Here is a 24223-nt window from a genome sequence, read left to right on the forward strand (position 1 = left end):
TTGTAAAACATTCGAATCTAAACACTACTTATATATATATATTTTTTTTTTTAATTAATAAGATTGAACGACCAAAGATGAGCAATTTAACAGATTGTAAAAATTACTTAATTAATTTTCTAGCATAAAACACGTCTCGTCTTTGGCCGTTATGTATTTACAATAACGAGTGAAATCTATAAAGAATTATTATATATCTTGTCGAATACAGCTGCGTGAAGTGAGTCGTTAGCCGGATCTCGATTGAGTTGATTCGCGACCAAGCGTAGTAGATTTGCGCGAGGTAGGGGGGCGGCGAAGTACGGACCATGAGGATGAGCCGGGTGGGGAGAGTTATGGTACGGTGCGCCGCGCGGAGTCGCGGACGGTATCGTCGCTGTCGGCGCCCAGTCTGTTTCGAGAGGTCGCGTGATACCGATCGTGTGTTGCGCGTGTCCAGTGTGTTGTGTACGTCTACGCTTATGAAACGTCACGCAACGTTCGCGTCCGTTACTTCGCCGTTTTTATGTATTTCGATCATTATTAGATGCTCTCAAGACTCTACACCTGAACGTTGCAGCGCACCGACGTCTTATCGCAATCAACGGTCGTAACAAGCGCAACATGGATCGATCGTCCAAATTGATTCTACGGAAACTCATCATAGACTTCCTCTGCTTATTTGTTGGTAAGTGAAAAAGCGCCAGATTCATGTGTGACTGTGGATCGCATGGGGATCGTCATTTCGCGAACAAGGAACGCGTTACATGTCGTACGACCGGCTGTCAGATTGATAGTCAAGGCGCCGCGGTCGTGTTAGTCGTGTACGCGGCGTATGCGCGCAAGGTTTGTTTGATGTTCGACCGCGCCAAGTGAAGAAGGTGTAACCTCTAAATTGGCAGGTGCGTTTTATCCGTACGAAAGCACCGCTCTTTCGGCGACGTGGGTTGTTATTGCGATACGAGCGTGATTTTCGCGAATTGCGTTGGCGGACATTCGCACTCGCGAGAATGATAGAAGGCGAAAGGGGGGGAGGGGAGGGGGAAAAGAAAGAGACTGCTACTCCTTTTTGAAAGTATACGGGATTTGAACTCTTAGTGCTATACATTCCGGAGCGGCACTTAGGTTTTAATGGAGCGGCACTTAGATTTTTTCCTTCGTTCAATTTCTACCATGAGAGCTCTAATGGTTTTAATCTTTCCCTGCTTGTGGTGTCACTTAGAGGGAACATTTTTTTTTCGAGGAAGGAAATTCATAAAATATAAGTAAACTTTGCATGTAGATACATTTTGTACACTATATATGCATACACACACGCACACCACACACAAAAGATTTTTAAATTCTCAAAAACAAAATTACAAAACTTTATTAATCTTTTGAAATTTATGGAATAGAGTTTCGAGCAACTGTACAATTTATATTCATATTTATGTAAATTTACAAGGAACTGATACAAGAAACTAGAAGTAGACAGTTTTTTTACATTTACTATAATTAATATGTATGTGCAAATAAATGCATCATTATATGATACAATAGTAAACTCACAAAAAATTATATTTGCAATATTTCTTTAAATTTTATTTTCAGATATTCTTGCCTTGCTCTATATAAATAGATTTATAGATGTTGATTTGCCAACATTAGCGCGCGGTTACATCTCTTTCTCGCATCGCGATCGTGGCAATTCGTGCATCCCCATATGATCGCGTACATGGATTAATGATAACATTAATAAGTATAGGAACAATATAAGCGTATAGATAGTGTTAAAAGAAGCAAAAGATAAGTTGTTCGAATGTGTTAATAGATTAATTTACAGTCGAGCCAGAGCGATTTAAGCCTATTAAATACACGTGATTTCGTTTCGCGAGAGAAAGCATTCCACTTTTCCGCGTCGCTATCAGTTTTCAATCACAATAGCAACATGACGGATGGTTAACGCGATGTTTCGCGAAAATGTAGTACATCTCTCACAGACGTGTATTCTGTAAATACAATGTATAGAATCGGCATAACTCGATCGATATCATCTCTCGGCACCGCGGTGACACAGTTTCACGATACGGAGAGACGATGTGGCGCCTTTATCTCGCGAAACTGTCCGGTACACGTTGATATTTTGCCACTCCCGTTAAAATATATATAGTTCATCTCGCGAAACTGCATTGTATTGTTTTCTTTTGTTATAATATCATGAGATAAACGTAAATATATACACATATGTTGCGTAAAACGGAGGATGCCTTTTTACTTATTTTACTCAAATACAGATAAAAACATGCGACTACAAGTGAAGCGAAGAATGTTATTACTTAAAAGTAAAAATAACAAAAGCAATGAATAATTTTGAAAAGTCGTGAATTCTTTTGGTCATATTATTGCGTTTAGTAATATTTAATGACAAAATTAACTTGAATTAATTATTACAAAGAATTCCAAACACAAAGTATTAATTTCGATTATCTTTTTAAATTTATTTATTCATTTTTCATGGATAACAACCCAGCGATTTTATCTTCAATCTTTGATTTGATTGATGATAGATTTCTAGTCTTTTATTTCATATAAACAATAAACAATAAATTTTTCTGAATAAGCTGTCATATTTTAAAATACACTTATTTTTCCTTAATCTTTATGAGGCAATTTGGTCACAGTAAATTGTGTGAAGCCACAAATCGTTTTGCAAAGTTACTACTAGGTACAATATCAGATCTTTTATGTTTTGTTTGCATAATTTGTATTTTAGAAACGTATGTTTTAATTACTTGTTATATTACTTTTGCGAACGAATGATACTATTTATTTGTTATCTTTTTGAGTTGTCACTCATAAAGCAGATTGTAAACTTTAAATTTACGAATATTATTATAAAACAATACCTATATATAGGTATATATATATTTTTTTTTAGCGATTAAATAAATATGTTCTCTTGTGTACATACCTCAGTAAAATCAGTTATGTAAATATTTTAATTATCTCAGCAAGGAAGTTGTTTACCTTGAAAAATATATGCAAATCTACTTTTGAATTTTAATGAAAAGCAGATAAGATCAATATGTTGCGTTAATTTTACTGTACCTAATTCTCGACATCAAAAATGTAAATATCCAAAGATTAATATAAAACCATATCAATTCGCGTCATATTAATGAAAAGATAATTATTATGCCACATATTGAGAAATATGCAATGTGAGTAACGATTCAAGTCTATTCGTGCAGAATATTGTTCGAATCTTAATATTTGAAAATTTGAATCTGCAAATTTGTTAATTCAAATTTGAACTATTTATTGAGGAAATCAGATGAAAAACTAATGCCAAAATTTGTTAAATATTGTATTATTTTTGTATGATTTCTATTCAAATTATGCATGAAGATAAATATATACCTGAATTCTTTAGTATGCTAAAATAACGGGAAACGTTGCCAGAAAAGTCTTTATCATTCGAGTATGTGAAATAATCTTATCTTATCAAAATTGGCAGAATTTAATAAAAAGATTTACTTTTCTTTTAAAAGTAATCTTTTACGCCGCTGAAAATCAAGTATTGCATTTTTGTAGACATTAATTTTATCATAATTTATAATATATATTTTATTTATATATTTATAATATATGTTAATTTTATATTTTGAAAAGAAGAAAGTAAAAAGAAACATAAGTTTCGTGGAGCGTCTAATCACTAATCGTATCAATAATAAATACATTTCTTATAGGCATTATTGTAAGGACTATATCACTAGGAACTTAATTCTTGTATTTAAATTATATTTATATATTATATGAACATATTTTTATTTGCAAAATTTGAAGAGACAAAGAACAGCTGTGTGATTATTAATGAATGATTGCGAAGTCAAAATATTGATAATAATATTGCAATTTTAATCATTGCACAACACTGTGAGTTAAATTGTGAGTTTACCCGAATCAAATTAGATGACCTCTTTATAGGCTGCACTTGTGTTGGCGTGTTGTGATGCATTTTCTTAGAAAAAAAATCGCAAGAGCAGCTGAGTAAAACGATTTTTTCAAGCTTACGTGTAGGTAAAAATAAACGTGTAGTAAGCGATTTAATATCTACAACTGAGACCGCTGCGATCCGTCCGCAATGAAAAAACCTTGAGCCTTTCTCCTCTTTTTCTCCACAGGAACAGATTGAGAGATTAATATATTTTTATGGACAGACAAATATATATATATATATATATATATACACGTACACACAGTGCAGGTCGTTATGCTTAGAATCAATTTAGATAGTTGTTATTTTGCCGCATGCATCGTCTTTCCTTTTAAGCGTGACGTATTATGCGAAACGCGACTATTTTTCATGCATCCGGTTCAATAATCGCATCCTTTCAGAGTTTGTTAAGAGCTGGCGGTCTTTCGACTAGTCGAAAGGAAGTGGCTGTGAAAAGGCCCAAACCTACGGCACTTGTCTGCCTTGTAAGGCAAGTGTGTGTCGAGTCCATTCATGAAGAGCTATATAAGTCCCGATTAGCAGACTGGTTATCGCGCGTGCATTTATAATATACAAATATGCATAATTATTAAATTAGCTTTCTCTTCTGATCTTACTTTTTCAATCAAATCAATTATCAATTATTTACTAACCGCATACATTTGTGAGAAATTAATGATATCAAATTTTTAGCATAATCGCGCACATAGCGTTTTTTCATTTTCACATTTCTCACGTTAATTGGTTAAAGATTTGTATTGCTTGTTGTATAGTTCCTCATTTCTTATGGATCGCAATTTTTTTTTATTCGTCATGCGGGCGATTGTGATATTTAGCACGCGTGTTAACATTGAAGTAAATCTCTTGAATCAGTAGCAGGAACGATAATTTCTTTTCGAAGGAGAGGTCGCGATATCAATTTTTGTTTAATGATTATTTCGTCACTATCGTTTATAATATAGTTTTGCATAATAATTGAGATATGTACATTATGTATACAGTAGCTTTTAAGCTTTGTATATAAAGAGAAAATAAAAAAATTAATAAATTATCGTATTTTATAATAATAAATTATAAATAAAATAGAGACGTAACATAGATCATTTTATACATGCAAAACTGTTCGTACTTTAGTTTAAATGTCGGGCAAAATTCTTTTTGAAAAAAATGCTGCTTCTCGTGATATCGATCTAATGAAATGTTGCTAATAGTGATAATATAGCTTGCTAAACAATAGCGTGCGCAATGTGTTTGCGCTTATCAACAAAGTGTTATAATAATTATAAAACGAAGGACATATAGTTATTACTACTTATTGTTAGTAATTTAAGTACGATGACTAAGAATAGACATACTACGCTATACGTATTTTTATTTTAAACACATACAAAGAATACTTTACTTTTAAGTTTTTTTTTTTAACAGGCTGAATAATTTTGCATACGTTGAATTTTTCCAAGGCTTCGTTATTTCATCATATTGAACATGTCGAATAAAAATCGTATAATTATAAAATGCGAGAGTTAAAACGTTTCTATTCCTTAAATTTTATTACAGTACAATTATAATGTAATATATTAAATTTCTTGTTGCAATTGTAATTATGTTCTTCTAAATTAACTGCATATAAAGTTTGCGACTTTTTTTAAGAAAAACTTTTATTAATATCTAAATTGACTGATATGTAAAATAAGTAAATCTGATATGTCTACATGATCTAATGTATTAACAATAAACATAAAAATAAGTAAGCATGATTGATTTATTATGTCTTTTATATTTTTTGTATACATTTTTTATATATTAGCTTATAAATTTCATGAGTATTTACATTTGCGGCATTTTTAAATAAAATTGGAAATGTTCAATAAAACAACGAGAAAATAACGATAAAAAACACGTGTAAAAAGAGAGATTGAAAAGTTTAAAGTTTAACATTGCCGACACATTCTTCACAAAGACTTAACAGCTCTCGGACCTTCATTATGAGCCGCAGGCTCTTTTACATTTGCATTTCAAGGAGAAGGAGAGAAAACCAGATTTATGTTTTAGAGAAGTGTTTATAGCGTAACGAATATGTAATAACAGCAACTTTTAAATTTGCAAAAATTTAATATGTTCACTCTTGAGATTAACAATTTTTACATGTAAATACAATATACAGTAACTGTAAAATTAATTTATTTTTTATCAATAAATATTAACGAAATATTATATTCATGTTTGTAACAAAAAATTATTTCCAGAATTACTTCAAATTTTCAACTATCATGAATCATGAATGTTCACTTCGTATTATTTATCAAGTAAATCATCCTTGGCCCTTATCTGTCATGTCACAAAATGGACGATGATACGCTTGAGAGCGTACTAATGATAATATTTTTTCTTATTATGTAATACAAAGTGTGCATAAGACGCAATGAGCCGTAAATGGAATGTAAGTTTCTTTTACGCTTCGAGTCACACTTGACTCACAGAGACTACCAGACGGTCCTAATGGTTATGAATTATTATTATGAAACATCATTAAATCATCTAGTTCCAAACAGAAATACCGACTTAATTTTCGTTATAAGTCACGAATGATATGCTTCTGTTACTAAGAGCACAATTCATGAAACATTTCGTGAAATTGTAAATTATAAATATTTAACTTTGCCATCAGAAAAAGCAATTCGAAATTTCGATCGTGTCGATATCGTTACGTTTTTTTCCAAATTGTAATCATGTTGGAATTTTTCGGAAGCGCAATTTGGCTTGCAAAACAATCGATCGATAAGCTGTATAAATAATAAGCGTTTGCGCAAGCTATTACATTAACCGCTGTGTATGTACACTTGTTGAAAGTGGTGTCACAATTATCGCAACAACCGGCTACGCTCGTATTTTTCATGTATTGGTGTAACGTAAATAAATTTACAGGTTGATTGGTAGCCCATAATTTTCCGATGATTTTCCGCAAAGCCACGCGTTTAAACTTTTTTTATACGTTGATGACAGGTGCGACTGTAAAAAAGACTATCATGCACAAGAAAAGACATCGATGATTAGACGATGCGTCGTTTTCGTTAACGAGCCTTAATAACAGAGTGAGCGACCTCCAGCATTAAGCATATAAAGTCTTATATGAGAAGTATTGATGTATAATTACGAATGTGATATTCGCATACGCGTATATAGTAGAAATTATCTGTATAATGAGATTATTGTAATAATGACTTGTTATTAATAAGTAGAAAGCAGATTAAAATAATATTATATTGCTATGACGTATCGTTTATATTAAATGAAATCCAATTATATTTTTAATCATAAAGTCTTTATATGAAATATAATCTTTAGATAATTATCATATGTTGCAATATTTATAAAGTTAATATATTACCAAAATATTTTACATTACGTATTTATAAACATAACATATTAAAGAGGTATAAATATGATATAAGATATAAATATACTACGATAGCATAATTATGGAACCAATATTATTTTTCGAAAAAATTTCGATAGTTTATTTCAATAGGAATATCACGTTTTTATGGTTACTTAAATTATCATTTGAGCAATTGTAAATTAAAAAGTTGTAAATAATAATTTTCTAAATAAAACAATTTATTTTTTTTTTATTTTGAATAAAATCAATAATTTTGCGCGCGCGCGTGTGTATGTGTGTGTGTGTATGTGTCATAAAGTAAATTCGAGATTCATGAAAAATGTAATTATAAAAATAAAAATATAATAGATCTACGATTCACGATATATAGAGAGACATTCTACATATAATTCAAAAAGTCCAATTCGGCGAAATTAAAGAACATTATTGAAAGTTGGACGAATGCATCGAATACATGCCATCTTGATTGATATAATCACAGCATTATACGTCAGTAGTAGTAGTAGTAGTAGTAGTAGTAGTAGTAGTAGTAGTAGTAGTAGTAGTAGTAGTAGTAGCAGCAGCAGCAGCTGTACAGCAAGTGCAATAAATTGCATATTAATTTGGGGTTCACGAGACGACATTCAATCCCGATTAATCGAACATTACATAGATCGCAATTTGTCGCGAGCGATGACATTATTGCTGTATTTGTTGGTTGTTATTGAGCGATCGATGTAACGACGGTGTAACGAGATTGTTTTTCTCTTATGTTTCAGTGGGCATTTCGGTGCTGATGTTCTTCCTGTTCGGTAAACCTTATAAACGTGGTTTCTTTTGCAACGATGAGTCACTCTATCATCCATATCACGAGTCTACGGTTACGAGCACGATGTTGTACGTCATCGGCCTTTTCCTTCCTATATGCACGGTGAGTCATCTTTGCGATTGCGATTGTGATTTACGTACGCGATATAAGACACGTGAGGAATCACCTGACAATTTACCATTACCAGCAAGAACTTTATCTTTTTAATTGAGATTTTTTCACATGCCGCTTGTATGATATGTAAAAGTTCACATTTTTAATAGCCATTTAGCAAATTAATTTAACGTAAAATATTTCTTTTTACAAAAGAAATATCGTTTCATTTTCAATGGGAATTGTCGCAACATTCTTAAACATTTTTGCTTTAAAGAAATTATTTGTTGGATACATTTATTGATTAAAAATTATATTTGTGATCTTTACAATTCTTTGGCAATCTGAGAATATATTTTTATTTATATAAAATATAAAAATATTATTACTTTGAAAATTAATTTGTATAAATATTCTTTAGTGGATAAAAAATATTAAATTAATACGCAGAATTTTGATATTTATATTTAAAATATTTCTTATTTGTATTAAAAAATATTTTCTTGATACTTCTACAATCCGCATTAAATCATTGAAATATTACAGTGCCAATTAATATTAATTGACATCTTAACATATTGATTTAAAAATTAGAAATTTTTCTCTATACACTTCAGGTGAAAATAAAAACGTTAGGAGATCTACAGGTGAAGTTGACACTCCTAAATTCGAAACCCGGGTGAAGTTAGCCCCCAACATTAAGAAAAATTAAATTTTTTTAGCGCATTCGATTGCTCATTTGTTTACACGTGTATGCATATTTTTCGTTTGCATCCTTAGTTTGAAAATTATTTAAAAAATAATTTTTTGGGAGAGGACCAACTTAATTCACAATAGTCCAACTACATTTCAAATTAAGGGCGTACAAACGAAAAATCGATCTATATTTCAGAATGTAAACGAAAACTTCGATTAATATTAAAATCTATCGCTTATGTTAGACTTTTTTATTTATTTATAAATTTTTTGCAAAGTGAAAAATAAAAACAATAAATATTATTTAAAGAGAAATATGGACAAATTGTGGACAATCAAATGCCATATAGATTTTGTTGAAATTTGCATAGGGGTGCCAACTTCACAGACCTGAGACCGTAGCTCTTGCATCTTTATACAATTCTAGCTACAATGACAACACGGCACTTTTTGAATTTGCGTGACACAATGATCAATAGCAGATGCGCGCGATCGCGAACGATTTGAAGGGCCTGTCGCGTGCCTCTTTTGAAACTCTTTCACCCTTTCAAAACGAGGGATGACACAGAAGGAGCGTTTAAGAATAAGAGAGACACACACAAGGTGACTCGCTACTTCGCTGCCTGCACATGTGAGACTGAAAGGAAGTGAGTGCACTAATTTTCGGCGCTCGCGAGAATCAATTTACAAATATATGGAAGTGGTGCACACAATTGGCAACACGTGTACTATCATCCGAGTATTTTTAAGAGCCAAGCTCTCTGAGAATATAAGAGAAAGAAAAAAAGTGAAAAAGACAAAAACTATTTTTGTGTGTGTATTTTTTATTTGCTTTCTCCAAAATTGTACTTTACTGAAATAGGGATGGAGCGTAGGGACAGGGCAAAGTCAATTCGTTCAAAGACAATGGAACATATTTACGATTTGCTGTTTATTTGTAAATAATTTTGAATTATTTGCAATATATTATACATATATCGCACCACATAATTTTGTTTATGAGAGCAATCGGTACATTTTCACATGGGTAGTTTGCAGCTATTTATAAATTTCGCGTATTTTCTCTTACTCGAATGTTTAGAAATCTGTGTCAGTCAACTTCGGCGAATGCATTGAATTTCCGCTCTATAGATTTCTGTTCTAATATTGGAATCTATTCCAAAATTAACTTTGTAATCCTGCCTTTCTATTGTTAGACGAAAGTGAAGAATTGAAAATTATTGCCATAATCAGATTCACACGGGTAAAACGTATCGATTCTTCAATACGTTTCTCGATTTTCTTCGTTTTTGTCGGTGTTTCTCATTTTAGTGTGTCGACCAGACCACGAAAAACTCCTTAGATTAGACATTAGGTCACTCTACTCTTCTGCTCGACCGTCGCGTTAAGTTCAAATTAACGCTGTCACCGCGGGGCAAATAATTTCAAGCGTCGTGCATAATTCAAAGCACGTGAAATTGCATACATATATACATACATATGTGAACAAAAAATAAAGAGGAAGGAGAAGGAGAGAGAGAGAGAGAGAGAGAGAGAGAAAATTCTTTTATGTTTTAATCTTAAAAATTTTTCTAAATGAAATAATAATAATTATGAAATTAATGTTACGATAATGAAACCATATATGTAAAATTAAAGAAACAATTTATATTGTGTTAATCTTGTTATCTTTCTTCTTTGCTACATTTTCAGCTGTTAAACAATTGTGAAACTATTCCGATTTTGAAGTAAATTTTTATTTTTCGCAATTTAACACAAGAATATATATCTAATCGGGCTTGGATTAATTGTGTAACATTCCGTTTACGCGTCTCACAAGCGTTTTCTCGCGTGACCGTTATAAATCTGGCAGATGTAATTGCTAAAATGAACGGTAAGCAGCGTCTATTCAAGTAATGACTTTGCCACGTCACGCCGCGTGTGACTTTCTCTCTCCCACGGAAATACAGTCACGCTTATTTACGTAGCATGAAGATGAAAGAGAATCCTTCTCTGATTCCACAATCGTCTTCACTTCGTTAAGCGAGCGTGCGTATTTTATAGCGGGATGAAATGGGAAGCGATTATAATCGCGCTCTGTTAATTTAACGCGATAAATTGCGATAAATACTCGCGCATGCATGTGAAATCGTCGCGATCAAAGTCGAAATAAATTTCAACTCTTTTATTTCATTCACGTGGGATTACCCACATGAGATGGGTAAGATCTGTATCGTGATTTCGTAGAGTTCCTTAAGATGGGCAAGTCCTTCAGGGAAAGAATCCAAGAATTGTTTAATCATTCGCGCGCAAGATAAGTTTCTGCAATTTTTTAAGAACTGCTTACAAGTATAATCGGTTGTTATACATCGCCTATTATATATTGCACAAATCCGTAGTTTAAGATTACCAATGATCGCCAATTGATAAATGATCAACTTTTTAGCGTTAAGTTTATAATTCCATATTGTGCGTTTTAATTCTTTTGTGCTTGAGTCGAAATAATTTAAAAATAGAAAAGAGGCGAAGATAGACAGAGAGAGAGAAAGAGAGAGAGAGAGAGAGAGAGAGGCCGATCACTAAAAAATTATAGCATTTGAAAAAATATAAGATTACTGGATCTTACTTTTCTCCGATTTGTTTATTCACCGATAGATACAATAATTCAGTCGAAATTTATTTTTACTAAATTTTACAAAACTTTATTGAATTTTTTACTAATTCAGTTTTTTTATTTTAGATTTAGATAGTCGATAAACACACAAAAACAAAATTAAATTTTTTAAATTCATATATATATTTATTACTTGATAACATTGTATAAATGTTTTGTATAAATAATTATGTTATTTATCATTAAAGTTAAATTGTAAACAAGTCCTGATCGAAATTGCTTGCGTATCCGCATCTGAATAATGAATCGTGAAAAGATTTACGACTACTTTATTATTTTCTGACGTTTTGACTTAATAGATTTTACAACGGTTTATTTGTACTGTCATTTTTTTTCTCTTTTCAGACATCGGGACTGTATTCAGCAATCTGTATTCTCCCTATCTCCCTTGAACCTTCTACCTTGATGTTTCTTGATGCTGGTATATATTTTATAGGTAGACGTTTTATAGATAGACGTTTTACAGGTAGACGCATTCCTGTACCTGGACGCGTAGCGAGAAGGGTTCACCTTTTTATCGTCTTCCTCGAGCCTTTCACAAAATCTTACAAGTCTCTCGTAGAGCCGGTTGCCTTTATTATCTATCTCTCTTTACTCACACTTGTAAGGAAAACAGATTGCTCGCGCTCCCCCCGATACACGATACGCGTTCCCCCCTGGGATTAAGAAGAGGCTCAGGTAGAAACAGATAGGACGGTCGCGCGCACGACTCACCGTCGTATTTCATTTACGCATGCCTCGTGAACTTTGCAGGGTGAACGCTGTATCACCCGGCGGACCTTTATCCGGGATCTGGCCTAGTTAACCCTCTTTGGTCAGAAATACGTATGACAGATCGGTAGAACTTAGGAAAAAAGGAAGAAGGTTAGGTCCTTTCTTTTTCTTTCTCTATCAAGAACTGTCCTAATACCTTTTCGATCGGGCTTTTTCGCGACATTTTTTCGCGACCTGAAAATATCTTATAAAATGTTTTCCTGCAAGTTTTATAAAAAGTCCTAAAGAAAGATTGTATAAGACGCGCATCGTCACAAGTTGTCTCAAACATATCATGTTCTATTTTTAAATTAAAATTTTTTCTATTTTAGATGATTATAGGGGAATACCTGCACGGGAGGCATTTCTCCGGACACACGGCGAATGTGCTTTTCGGATACACCATACCTCCATGGCTGTGGAATGCTTATCAAAAGGTTTGTTTTATTAATTTTATAAATTGTCTGTTTATTTATTTTTTTTTTTTTTAAGTTATTTATTAATGAAAAGAATTATTTAAAGTTAATACAAATTTTTATCAAGATTTCTTTTCGAACATTTTTTTTCTATTAATTAAAAATTATATATTAAAAGTTAATTAATTTTCCATTAATTCGTATCTTTCTACAAAATTGATGTAAATTAACTATAAAAAATGATATTTGCAGATTGGTGTGTTCGGTTTCGGTGCAGCCTGTACTGTTTTAACCACGGACATGGCCAAGTATACCATAGGGCGGCTGCGGCCACATTTCATGACCCTCTGCGTACCCAATATTGACTGCAACCTGCCCGAGTATCAACATAAATATATTGAGGATTTCCACTGTACCGCAACGGGAGTCTCGGCCAAGATGTTAAAGGAAGTCAGGTAAGAGAAACATGACGCGAGAGAAACATTCCTGAATTTCTCATCAGCTTAAAGGGAGATAGAGTATCTTAATCTGCTGCAATACGAATATTATCTGATCTTTCGATCGTAACTCTGCGTGTCTCGAAATGTACCTATCTGCCGTCGCAATCTTGAGACATAATTATATATTTTTCTCATTTATAATAATATAATTATAAATTTTTCACGTTTTCTATATATAAAACATAAATATACTAGCAATAAACTTTTAATAATAACTAATAATCATTTTAATAGTAATTTTACTGATCTTTTTAGGCAATAAAAATATACGTATGTCTATTAGGTATATAAAAAGTAATTAAGTATATAAGAAATATTTACATTTATTTATTTTAAATATGTGAAATAATAGAAATGAAACAATAGTCTGTCACATTTTTTTGTTAAAAAATCAATTTTATCAGATATTAATCTATCGAGAAAAAAAATATTCCCTTCTTTTAAAGTACAAATGTGCGTAACTATTCCCGATTGGAATTAGAAACCGTCCTCTTTACACGGCGATTAAATATGAATCGTAACGTGAACTTCTTTGTGACAAATCGATAAAGTGCAGAGTTAGGCGGTATATAAGTAACGACGAGCATTACCTATAGGTATATGATTTCGGTCTACACATATTGCGAGCCCTTCGCAAGTGTATTCTCGGTCATGATGCAGCTGGCAGCAACCAGCCGGCATCGACGGATCTTCAGGGCAATACCCTGAAATGATGGTGTTCGACAACATGAGTCTGAGACAAGCTGCTTAGATCGCGTGACGGTAACAATTGCGCCATCAATTACAAGCGAGGCATGTGATTGAACGAAGAAGCGAGAAAGGATCGTCGTATTTCGTTATTTTTACTTCATTAATAGTCTGCGGACTTTGCGCTTGTGTGCAGACAAATTTATGAATTACGAGATAAAATGATAATTCGCCGTAAATTTAATTGTAAAGGAACCTCCTTTCCCTTTGAAAAAAGACGTTCATGATTAATTTTAAAATTATATGCTGATGCTTGATTTTCATTAAATGCTCATTATTGCATTATTAGTCATTTGCTTGTTTATGTCTTATCGATATATGTCTTATTTTTACGCGTCCTTTTTAATTATAGTAATATTTTTTTTTTTGCGTATTTATTTTTGTAGACAGTAATTTTGAAATAAAATATCATTAAGATGTTTGATTTATTTTTGGGCGGGAGGGGGAGGGGGGGGGGAGAATAAGAAATATATGAATCTTCGAAATTTCCGCTTATATCATAAAAATAATTAGCTTTCATGAGAAAAATTTTATTTAATAAAAATCTCAAAAAATTATTTTAAAGAAAATTGAAACAGTGTAAAATTATTTCAATTATTTCATTAGTATTGAAAAAAGATGGAAGTTTTTTAAGGTTATTAAAAATTGAAGTAAACTTAAATTTTAACTGCCACTGTTTTAAATAGAAACATTCTCAGTTAATGAACTTTCCTTACTAAAATTTTATCTGAAAAATCTCCTGGTAACGTCGCTGACGTCGTTCAATTTAGTTCGGATATATTCAAGCTTTTGAATTGACGATCTGAAATGAATTGATTTTTCGCGTGTACGAGCTTTGTTGTTGAGTAGAGAACCTTTTTGCGCATTCCGGATATACATAATACCCCCGGAGGCCAGTTTTAACGGATACGGGCGTGCGCATACAAAAAGAGCTACGGTAGCGAATGACAATGAGCAATGCTCTGTCTGTGGGCTTTGCCGACACGATTCGCATGAGCGAGATTCAAGCTAGATCGCGCAATTCTTTCTTTTCTTTTCTCTTTTCATCTTGGCTAACGGAAATGCTATCCATACTCCCAAATTATCCGCGAATACATCCCGCTTATTACCGCTAGCTACAATTGGCGATTCGAAAATTCGCAATGCAAAAACGAAAATCAAAAATTAAATGGAAAAGATAATCATCGCTAAAAGTCATATACTGTTTTGTTTAATTAGAATCTTATTTTTTTGTTAAATTTTGGGAAATTCTTATAATTTCTTACAATAAATACTATTGTTAATTATTTATTGGGATTAGAATAATAAATATCGGGACATAGATATCTTCATGATGAATGTGTGAGGAGTAACTGAGTTCAGCATTTTATACACAAGATTGCAATTTTAACACAAACGAAAGCATAATTTCTGAAAAGCGTCTCAGTAATTCTTCTTTTTATGCTTCTGTAATTTTTATGCCTTTGATTTACCTATCTAGTAAACGCGGAACGCGAGAATACTCTCAAAAACGGACAGGAGTGCGGAGAGCTCAAAGTAAAAGGTTCGTGAAATGCGTCTAACAATAAGACTTACGAGGGAACCTCGCGAAGTGTTAAATTCTTTAATGATTTTAATGAAACTTTGTACAGAGATTAAATAGATGAATTAAAAAAATATTAGTTGGTGCTAAAAACGGTTCGAAGAAGGAGGGAGTGAAATCACTCCCTCAATATGTAAAGTAGTGTTCAGCTCTTTTCGTTATATCTCGAAAACCATTCGACATCAAAAAATATTTTACATTTTTTATTTTATGTAAAACGTTAATTTCACACGTGGAAATGATAGCGTTTATATGTATACATTAAAATCAGAATTTGACACTTAATTTTTTATTATAAAACTAGTTATATATTCACACATATCGGTCGAATATTATTTTATTATTTTCCGTGACAAAACACTATCATTTTCACATGTGGAAAACAATAGTTTTCATTTTTTAATAAAACATTTTTTAATAGTTTTCGAGATAAAAAGAACTGAAAACTACTTTACATATAAGGGGTGATTTCACCCCTTCAAACCATTTGTTAGCTGCACCGACTGATATTTCTTAAATTCATCTATTTACGTAATCTATAAGTGTACAAAGTTTCATTAAAAGTCAGAATTTAACACTTTGCGAGGTTCTCTCGTTAGAACATTTAGGCACGCGTGAATTCGAGAAGACGTACGAAGGATTACATACGGCTTATTACTAGAAATAACCCCGAGCCCACCAACATTCTACCGCATACGTCATTATCTTTTAGAAGTCAGGGAAACGCGTTAGAAATAAACGTAAACTTGCGACTCGCGAAATTGATTTAACGTGTGACGGATCACACTCGGATGTTGAATTCTGGACAGTAGAGAGGAAAGAGTCATTTCTTTAAATCAGTCTTTTTTGACGAAAGACTGCCGACATTTTGCTTTTTAGCTTTAGCCATTCTTTTCATTTCGAGTCTTTAATTAAAGAGTTTATTCCAAGTTATTTAACTTGATTTTACATTTTACATTAATTAAAAACTCAACATTGGGAAATTTTATTTTTGAATATAACATTTTAGTATATGTTTTTAGTATATGTTTTTTAAAAATGTTCAAGGTGCTATTTAACTGAATAACGATTTTAATAAGTTTTTTTAAAAGCGCCTGCGAAGTTTAGTTTAAATATTAATCGTTTTAAATTCTCTCTTAAACAAGTAGACAGTATACATAAAAAATTCTTCTCAACATTATTTTAATCCGCGTGAATTGAACGTGAAATGTTTTCAAGTTTATCGTCGCATATAGCACCGTTGATGTGCGAAAGTTTGTGGTAGTGTCATGGATTTGCGAGATCGAATATACAAGAAGTTACAACGAGGGGGATATGGTCTCTCGATTCTCTCCGTTTTCGGTAGTCTAATAAAGTTCCACGAAACATCGCGATCAGACTCGCACTACAAGCTTACGTCATGCGCGCGTTCACCTTTCTCCTTTTTCGTTTTCCTCCTTTCTTCTTCGCTCTCGTGGAAGACGGAAAGATCAAACGGACGTTATCATTTAAGCGAACAAAAAGAAAGGACGGTTTGTCTGCGTTATAACAAAACCAATATTCTTTCGGTGCTACGTACACGCGTACTCGACCATATCACAGATCATCCACTCTTTATTCGCGTGGCCGTCGGCGGAGACAGTTTTATGTTTCTATAGAAAGATTTGAGGAATCCTGACGATAAAGAGGCGACGCCACACAGAGAATTCATTCATGATCCCTTCGTGCGCAGCGTTCGAGTCCTCAGTCGTTTCTCTCCACACGGTAACAGGCAGAGAGATCGTGCCGAATGAAAGAATGAGAGAGAGAGTGAGAGAGAGGGAGGAGGGGAGGGTATTGTATTTAAATGAAAAAAACTAGTAGCATTTTTCATTGATCCGCCATTTATCAATGTTGTCTAATTGTAAGTTCTCAAGATACATAATTTACATAAACGTGTACACATTTTACAAGAACGATAGAAAGAACTTTTTTATTCGTTCATAATGTAACTCTTTCGTTATGTTTTTGGATTTAAGTTAGCGCGTTGAGAGGTGTGTAATTCGTGATAGAATACAATTCCGGAATCTTAACTTTAACGACGAATTCCCTGACAGAGGTTACCATCTAATTAAATTTGGGATATACATTTTTTAAATAAATTTTTTTATAATTCGCAGAAAAAAATAGCAGATGAATAATTTTAAATTGGATTCTGTCAGAAAATAGCGCCTTAAGGTTTTCATAAAAATTATCTAAAAGAATTTAAGAGGAAATTAATCTTTCAATTATATAGGAGGAATGTAAATAAAAATGTAAATATTGTAAAGTTTTAAAATTTTTTTATGCATTTTTATGCATCCAAGGATTGATATAACTATCATAATTTTGAGTATATATGAAATCAACAACCGCTGCCGAATAGCGAACTGCAGCTCCTAATTTATCTGATGCTCCGTCCAAATTCTTTTTTATAATCGAACGAGTCTCGTGGATGAAACAGAGACAAAGGGGAAGGCAAGAGAAAGATACAAGTATATTGAGTCTTTTTTGCGCCTTTTTTATGTTTTTTTTTTGCGGCTCGGTTTCTCTCCTCTTCTTTGTATATTCTTCGTTGCTCGCGGCTCTTCACTGTCTCGTCGATCGTAATCGGCACGCTATACATGCCCCGGAATTAAATGCCGCGATAAAATTAATAGGGAAAGAGAGAGCAGGGGGGAGGGATGCACATATACACTTACGTGCATACGCGATGATCGCGAAAAGAGAGTGAAGAAGAGGAAAGAATTTTTTCCCACTCTCCATTGCATACTTCGATATTGATAAGTGGAATTTATTTGACCCGACACGATCAATCATTTCAGATTATCGTTTCCCTCCGGTCACTCGTCCTTCTCGGCCTACACCATGATCTATCTTGCGGTAAGTAGTCCTTACGTTACGCAAGTGTTGCATTGATTTACAATTTGTGTGAGCCGGATCGTAATTATTCAACGGACCTAAACGAGTGTGTTGGTCCACGGACGGTCTTTAGAATCTTCGGCCGCAAACACCAATTTACATAATTTAATATACGTGAAGCATTGATTACGCTGAATTCGATCCCCATGTTAATTCCTTACAAAGCTAACTCAATGCGATAATCATATCTGTGATTACGAAAATAATAATTGTATCTCGAACGTTAAATTTTCAATCGTGAATTACTTTGAATAATTTGATTTTATATCGCTGTGGATATTCTAATAAACAAATAAAAAATGCAAGTTACCAAATTATTTGTTCAATTGTTTAAGTTTTCCTTTCGCACTCTAAAATTTTCTGTTTGTGATTTATACATATACATGTTATTGTTTTATATCGATAACAAGATAGCATTTAAAAAAGTTTCAGTTGATTTTTTTTTTCATTTAATCAAAACTTTATCTGCTGTAATTTGATCAAGTTTTTAATTTATAAAATTGATAATGTTTTGGTATAATTAATTTTGGCATAATTTTATTCAGATGTATCTACAACTGAGAATGAAGTGGAAGGGTAGTAAGCTGCTTAGACACTTCCTTCAACTTTTATGCTTGCTCACGGCGTGGTTTACCGCAATGACACGAATTTCCAATTATAAACATCATTGGAGTGATGTTCTCGCTGGATCTGCCCTCGGTATAATCAGCGCTCTAGTAGTGGTAAGCATTATCCGATCAATTATTCAACTTTTATAAGATATTAATCGCAAGAAATAATTTTGAAATATATGATTTTATTTATTTTATTATTACTTTTAAAACTTAATCTTCTAGAAAAATAAGAAATTGGATGAGTTACGAAAAATATTTGAATATATATATATATATATATATTATTATTTCGACTACAAAATGTAAGATAATTGTATAGTTTAAATGTTAGAATATTTTAAGATATTTAGTAATAAACATAAATATGAAAATTTTTTTGATCAAAAATTCCTTTTGTTATAAATTAATTTTATTATGATTGTTTTTCTCTAAAAATCTGATTAGATGTCAAACTCTTTTATAATATCCACATATAAATAATTAATCGAGATAGAGGTATAGAGATCAATGTATAGAGGTCTATGCAATGTGTGAGAGATCTTTATGGTGTTTTCTTAGACACACTGCGTGGCAGATCTCTTCAAAGAAGAGAAAGAGAAACGTTCTTCCATGGAGAAGCACAGAACTGCCGATTACGAAGCGGAGACTGGCGTCACCGGCGGCACACAGGTGAATAATGGCACTGGTAATCGCAGTTGTTGACCTAACGAGTTCGCTCTTCGCATGCTGACTGCAACAAGGCCCTAATTGTTTTCTAGTTGTTCTCGGGAAGTTAAAAAGATCCCTAGATTTCTCATGAAACGTTGAGATTAGATTTATTAATCTCTCTTCGAACATGTCTATCGGCGTATCCTTCTTCAGCCGAGCATTTTTAGCGCTCAACGAGTTCTAAATCCTCAAGAAATACTTTTCTAATTCCAAGACAGTAAATCACCTTACTATTTTGGAACTGTTTCTCGACTACAGCATTTCCGTTGTATTTTCTTCTCATTATTATATAAATTATTTGAGTCTCGTCGATACTGTGTACGGATCGTGAGAAAGAGAAGAACAGAAAAAATAGAGTGCAATGTAGCTAAAGCTTGCGAATAAAATTTCTGTCTTTCGTTGAGCTTTGTGTGATCTATTATGCGAACGTCTAATGTGTCGTATATGGTATACTTCCGTTGCAGCGAGGAGCGATAATTTTTCTTTTACTTTATTATGCCTTTATCTTTTAGCTTTTAATAGCGTTCAAAAAATAGATGTGTGTTTCTAGAAAGCCTATGTTTGTGTGGTGCCTTTCGTGACTAGTTAACGAAAGATCAGAATGTCTTGCGAAGAATCAGTTTGTAAATGGAAATGAAGAGGAATACGTTATTTTTGTAGCTGATATTTACAGAGTTTTAGATAATAACGATGTATTTATTTTTTTTATTGATATATTTATTTTTAATCGACAGATCGACAGGTGCTTTCAATCCTTTTAGCGTAATATAAACCGATCATCTTTTACATGAGTATTCTATTAAATTATGAGTAACAGAAACTCGCGGTGATCGGGGAAGTACAATTTTGTATTACATTAATATGTATTTTTATTACTTACAATTAGAGCTTATATTGTTCTTCATTCTAATATTGTAATAGTTCGTCTGTTGCGATAATTGATATATGTTTGGTATATAGTCAAGAAATTTTCGAATATACATCGAAAAGATGACCGAAAATTTCTCTATAGCTAAAATATCTTCGCCAGAGCCATCTGCAAAGCAGATAGATCGTAGAATCGCAGCCGTTAGGGTGCATTCGGCTTGTAAAAGAGACTCGGAAAGAGATGTCAATAATGCTTAAGATTGAAATCGATCTCAATGTCACCCTATAAACGTATTACGATGTAACGCGGATTATCTACGATAACTAACACGAATTATTTAGTGTAAAGTTTTTACTCGTTTACTTTACAATGTTTTAGGACTATTCATCCTAAGACTTTATTATCTTGCATTCTAGATAGATTAAAGTCTATTGAGATCAATTATATTTATGTGACAATAAATACTTCTTAAACTTCGGCATGATAGAGATACTAATTTTGCTTAATTTTTCAAATTTTATTCCATTTCTTTCTTTTGTTAGTATACTTTAACGAAAAATTTTTAACGAAAAAAATTTACATAAAATTTATTTCTTTTTTATTTCTAGAATTTATTTTTTACGATAATTATGTAATGGATATGGATTTAGATAAAGGTAAGAGAAAATTCAAGATTAAAGAAATCAGAGATTTCATTCCCTGATTCTGACAATTAGGATTCTAATTGTCACAATCTACGAAATGAATTCGTACTAATTCTTTTCAATTCATCTGATTTTTGTAAAGAAGTATCTTTTTTTACTTTCAATTTATTGCTAGACATTTTTTTAAATATAGTTAATTAATAGAAGGGAGATTCTTATATACTGAGGAATCGTTGCTATAAGTCTCAACTTTCTATACGACTTTTTACTTATGGCAACACACGATTATCATTGAAGATGTATACGTAGTCATAATCTCGAAATGTATTATTTAATTAAAATAGTCGAATATTATACATGGTATATGGTGCTTTAAAGTTCTAATTAAGTGTACGACGGTAATCCGTCATAGTTTAATTGAAAGTATTCAGTAATAATAGAGAATCACGTCAAACCGTATATATAAAGTTTTATTTATTTTATGAAAAATGTATGTACACACATAACGTTATGTATATAAATTTTATAATAATATATAATATGTCTGTTAATTTTAAAACGATAACAAAGATGAATAAGACAGGCGATAAAAATCAATAATGCAAAAAAATTCTTCGAAATATATTAAATCATGTGACAAATGTACAATTCCTTTATACGTTTTGTACCTCCTTCAGATTTTCTTCAGTAAAAAATGTTACATTAATTCACAATTTCAATAATTTATTCTGCTAATAGTAGTTGACGTAATATGCAATTAGACGCCCGTCTCCCGTAATTGCAGAACATATGTCAACTACTGGCGGAATGAATTATTGAAACGATGAATTGATATTACATTTTTCGCCTGAAGAAAACCTGAAGAAGGCCATAATGTATGAAGGGATTGTATTAAGGATGTATATTTCGAAAAATTTTTATGCACAAGTTCTGTGCTCTTGCTTTTTGTCGTTTGTTTTATTCGTATTTGTTATTGTTTCATAAATTTTATATACAGATATATGTATGTGTGTATATATACATATATATTGTCTCGATACTTTATTTGTTGTTATCTCAGTTGGAGTAGAGCTCTCAAATATGCCGACAACAAAATTTTAATTATTTAACTAAATTGAAGATTGTTATAATTATTTTGCTCCTATAACATTTTTTCTTTTAGGCTATATATTGCGTTTAAGTAACTTGTTAATAGGCGTGTAATATACGATATTTTAGAATTCTAGAATTTACTTTTAATAATTAATTCTTGGATTAATTAAAAATCTCGAATTAAAATGCTGAACCACATCAATATGATTTGTGAATTATGACAAAACGATATTATTTACTTATTAAAATGGACAAGTAATGGACTTTTTTATTCCAAAATTTTAATCACAAGTTCAATTGTTATGATGTTTAAAATTTAATATTATAAAAAATTGCTATCATTAGAAAAAATGTTCAATATTTATCTTAAGAACAAGTTAATTCGAGATTTATCAAAGAATTGAACAAACTAAAGTTGAGACTTCTCGGATATTCTAATTAATACTAATTGTGTCTATAGGTAGCATAAGCTATCATTACTATCAACGCTATGTTATGAACGTCTGTATGTCGATTTGATTAATCAATCAATTATTTCTCTTTATTCAGATGATATACAGATAGATAATGTTTGATTGAGTTAAGAAATAACACAAATAATAAAACTGAAAATAAATTAGAATGGGATCATATTATTACAAGACCAAAATTTTTGTATAATTAATCTAACAATCTGCGATTATATTCTCAGCGATTTACACTTACATACATTTGTCGAACGTAAGTCGAAAATGTATTACGATATCTATAAGAACGTTAATTATACGAAATTCGTCATCATTGTCGTTTTGTTTTACATGAGAATCCGACGCGATGCATTATGAACGTCGACAGTAACTCTCTGAGAAGTACTGTAGAATTAAATGTAATAGGAATAAATTATTGAGTTATGAATCACGCATCGTATTATGTTCTTGATTTACATTTACATCACCGAAAAAGATCCCTGCGGGATCGTCGTGGGATAAGCCGCACATCATTCTTCAAGTCAGAAAGCGAGCACCTTTCACGGTCGGTTACTCATGATTAATGTTTAAGCGAGTCATTTAGTCGATTTAATCTCTACACAGCTGTTCGACACTGTGGTAGACTTTCTATGTACGTAAGTTTCAGCATGGCTATACAAAGTGGCCCAGACCTATTGACCAGTCTTTCAATTGCACACTATTCTGACGATAAGTCTCTTTTATAAGTTGAATAAAAAACAGTAATTATTTTTAAATTGTTCGATATCAAACGCATTGTAAATTTTGCTTTCACAAATTGCTTACGATAAATTATTTTTGTCATATTTTTATTTCGATCGTGGCATTATATGTAATAATTTTATCGGGCTATTCTATTAGGTAATAATATTGCTTGAAATGCCTTAATCATCAGACAATGTTTTTTAATTGTTTTATACATATATATATATATATATATATATATATATATATACACATATATATATATTTTTTTTAGATGATACTCTTTAGAAATAAGTGGTAAGTACCTCGCGCGGGAATCTTGCCATTTGATCATAAAAAAAAGGAACGTTAGTCCGAAACAGCGGCGAATAATATTAAATAAATATTTAAAAAAACATTGCTGCTGGTTGAGGCATTATGCTATTACATGTTTTTATTCATATATATTTATTTTTTCGAAATAAAATATAATATAGGGTAATTATCTCACTTATTAATTAATTTTCAAATTATTAGTATTTACTTTTAATTGAATAAATATTCAATGATAAGTTTATAAACATTTTTTTTAAATTAATTATA

The 24223-nt window shown here is 31.9% G+C and overlaps 1 protein-coding gene across 3 annotated transcripts; it reads left to right on the forward strand.

Annotated features, from left to right (window-relative positions):
* Positions 1-379: 379 nt before the first annotated feature.
* Positions 380-23348, forward strand: LOC105459576 (putative phosphatidate phosphatase). Of its 3 annotated transcripts, XM_011705731.1 has the most exons (9): positions 380-447; positions 527-667; positions 8117-8268; positions 12694-12798; positions 13030-13232; positions 18429-18486; positions 19071-19247; positions 19698-19808; positions 20398-23348. In XM_011705731.1, the coding sequence occupies exons 2-9, from the start codon at positions 604-606 to the stop codon at positions 20434-20436; spliced, it is 909 nt and encodes a 302-aa protein (XP_011704033.1). In that variant the 5' UTR covers positions 380-447; positions 527-603; the 3' UTR covers positions 20437-23348. The 3 variants fall into 3 exon arrangements, with proteins under 3 accessions (XP_011704033.1, XP_011704034.1, XP_011704035.1); XM_011705733.1 differs by lacking the exons at positions 380-447; positions 527-667 and adding an exon at positions 775-881; XM_011705732.1 differs by having other exon boundaries at positions 380-667; positions 19698-23348.
* The last annotated feature ends 875 nt before the right edge of the window (positions 23349-24223 follow it).

This window comes from Wasmannia auropunctata, unplaced genomic scaffold (genome assembly GCF_000956235.1).
Source record: "Wasmannia auropunctata unplaced genomic scaffold, wasmannia.A_1.0 LD334183.1, whole genome shotgun sequence".
Lineage (NCBI taxonomy): Eukaryota > Metazoa > Arthropoda > Insecta > Hymenoptera > Formicidae > Wasmannia > Wasmannia auropunctata.

Bases quoted from the DNA above. Each gene is read 5' to 3' on its own strand.
- LOC105459576 (XM_011705731.1), top strand. From the start codon at position 604: ATGGATCGATCGTCCAAATTGATTCTACGGAAACTCATCATAGACTTC. The intron at 12,799-13,029 runs GTTTGTTTTATT...TGATATTTGCAG, and splicing joins TGTGGAATGCTTATCAAAAG to ATTGGTGTGTTCGGTTTCGG. The intron at 13,233-18,428 runs GTAAGAGAAACA...CAATCATTTCAG, and splicing joins AAGATGTTAAAGGAAGTCAG to ATTATCGTTTCCCTCCGGTC.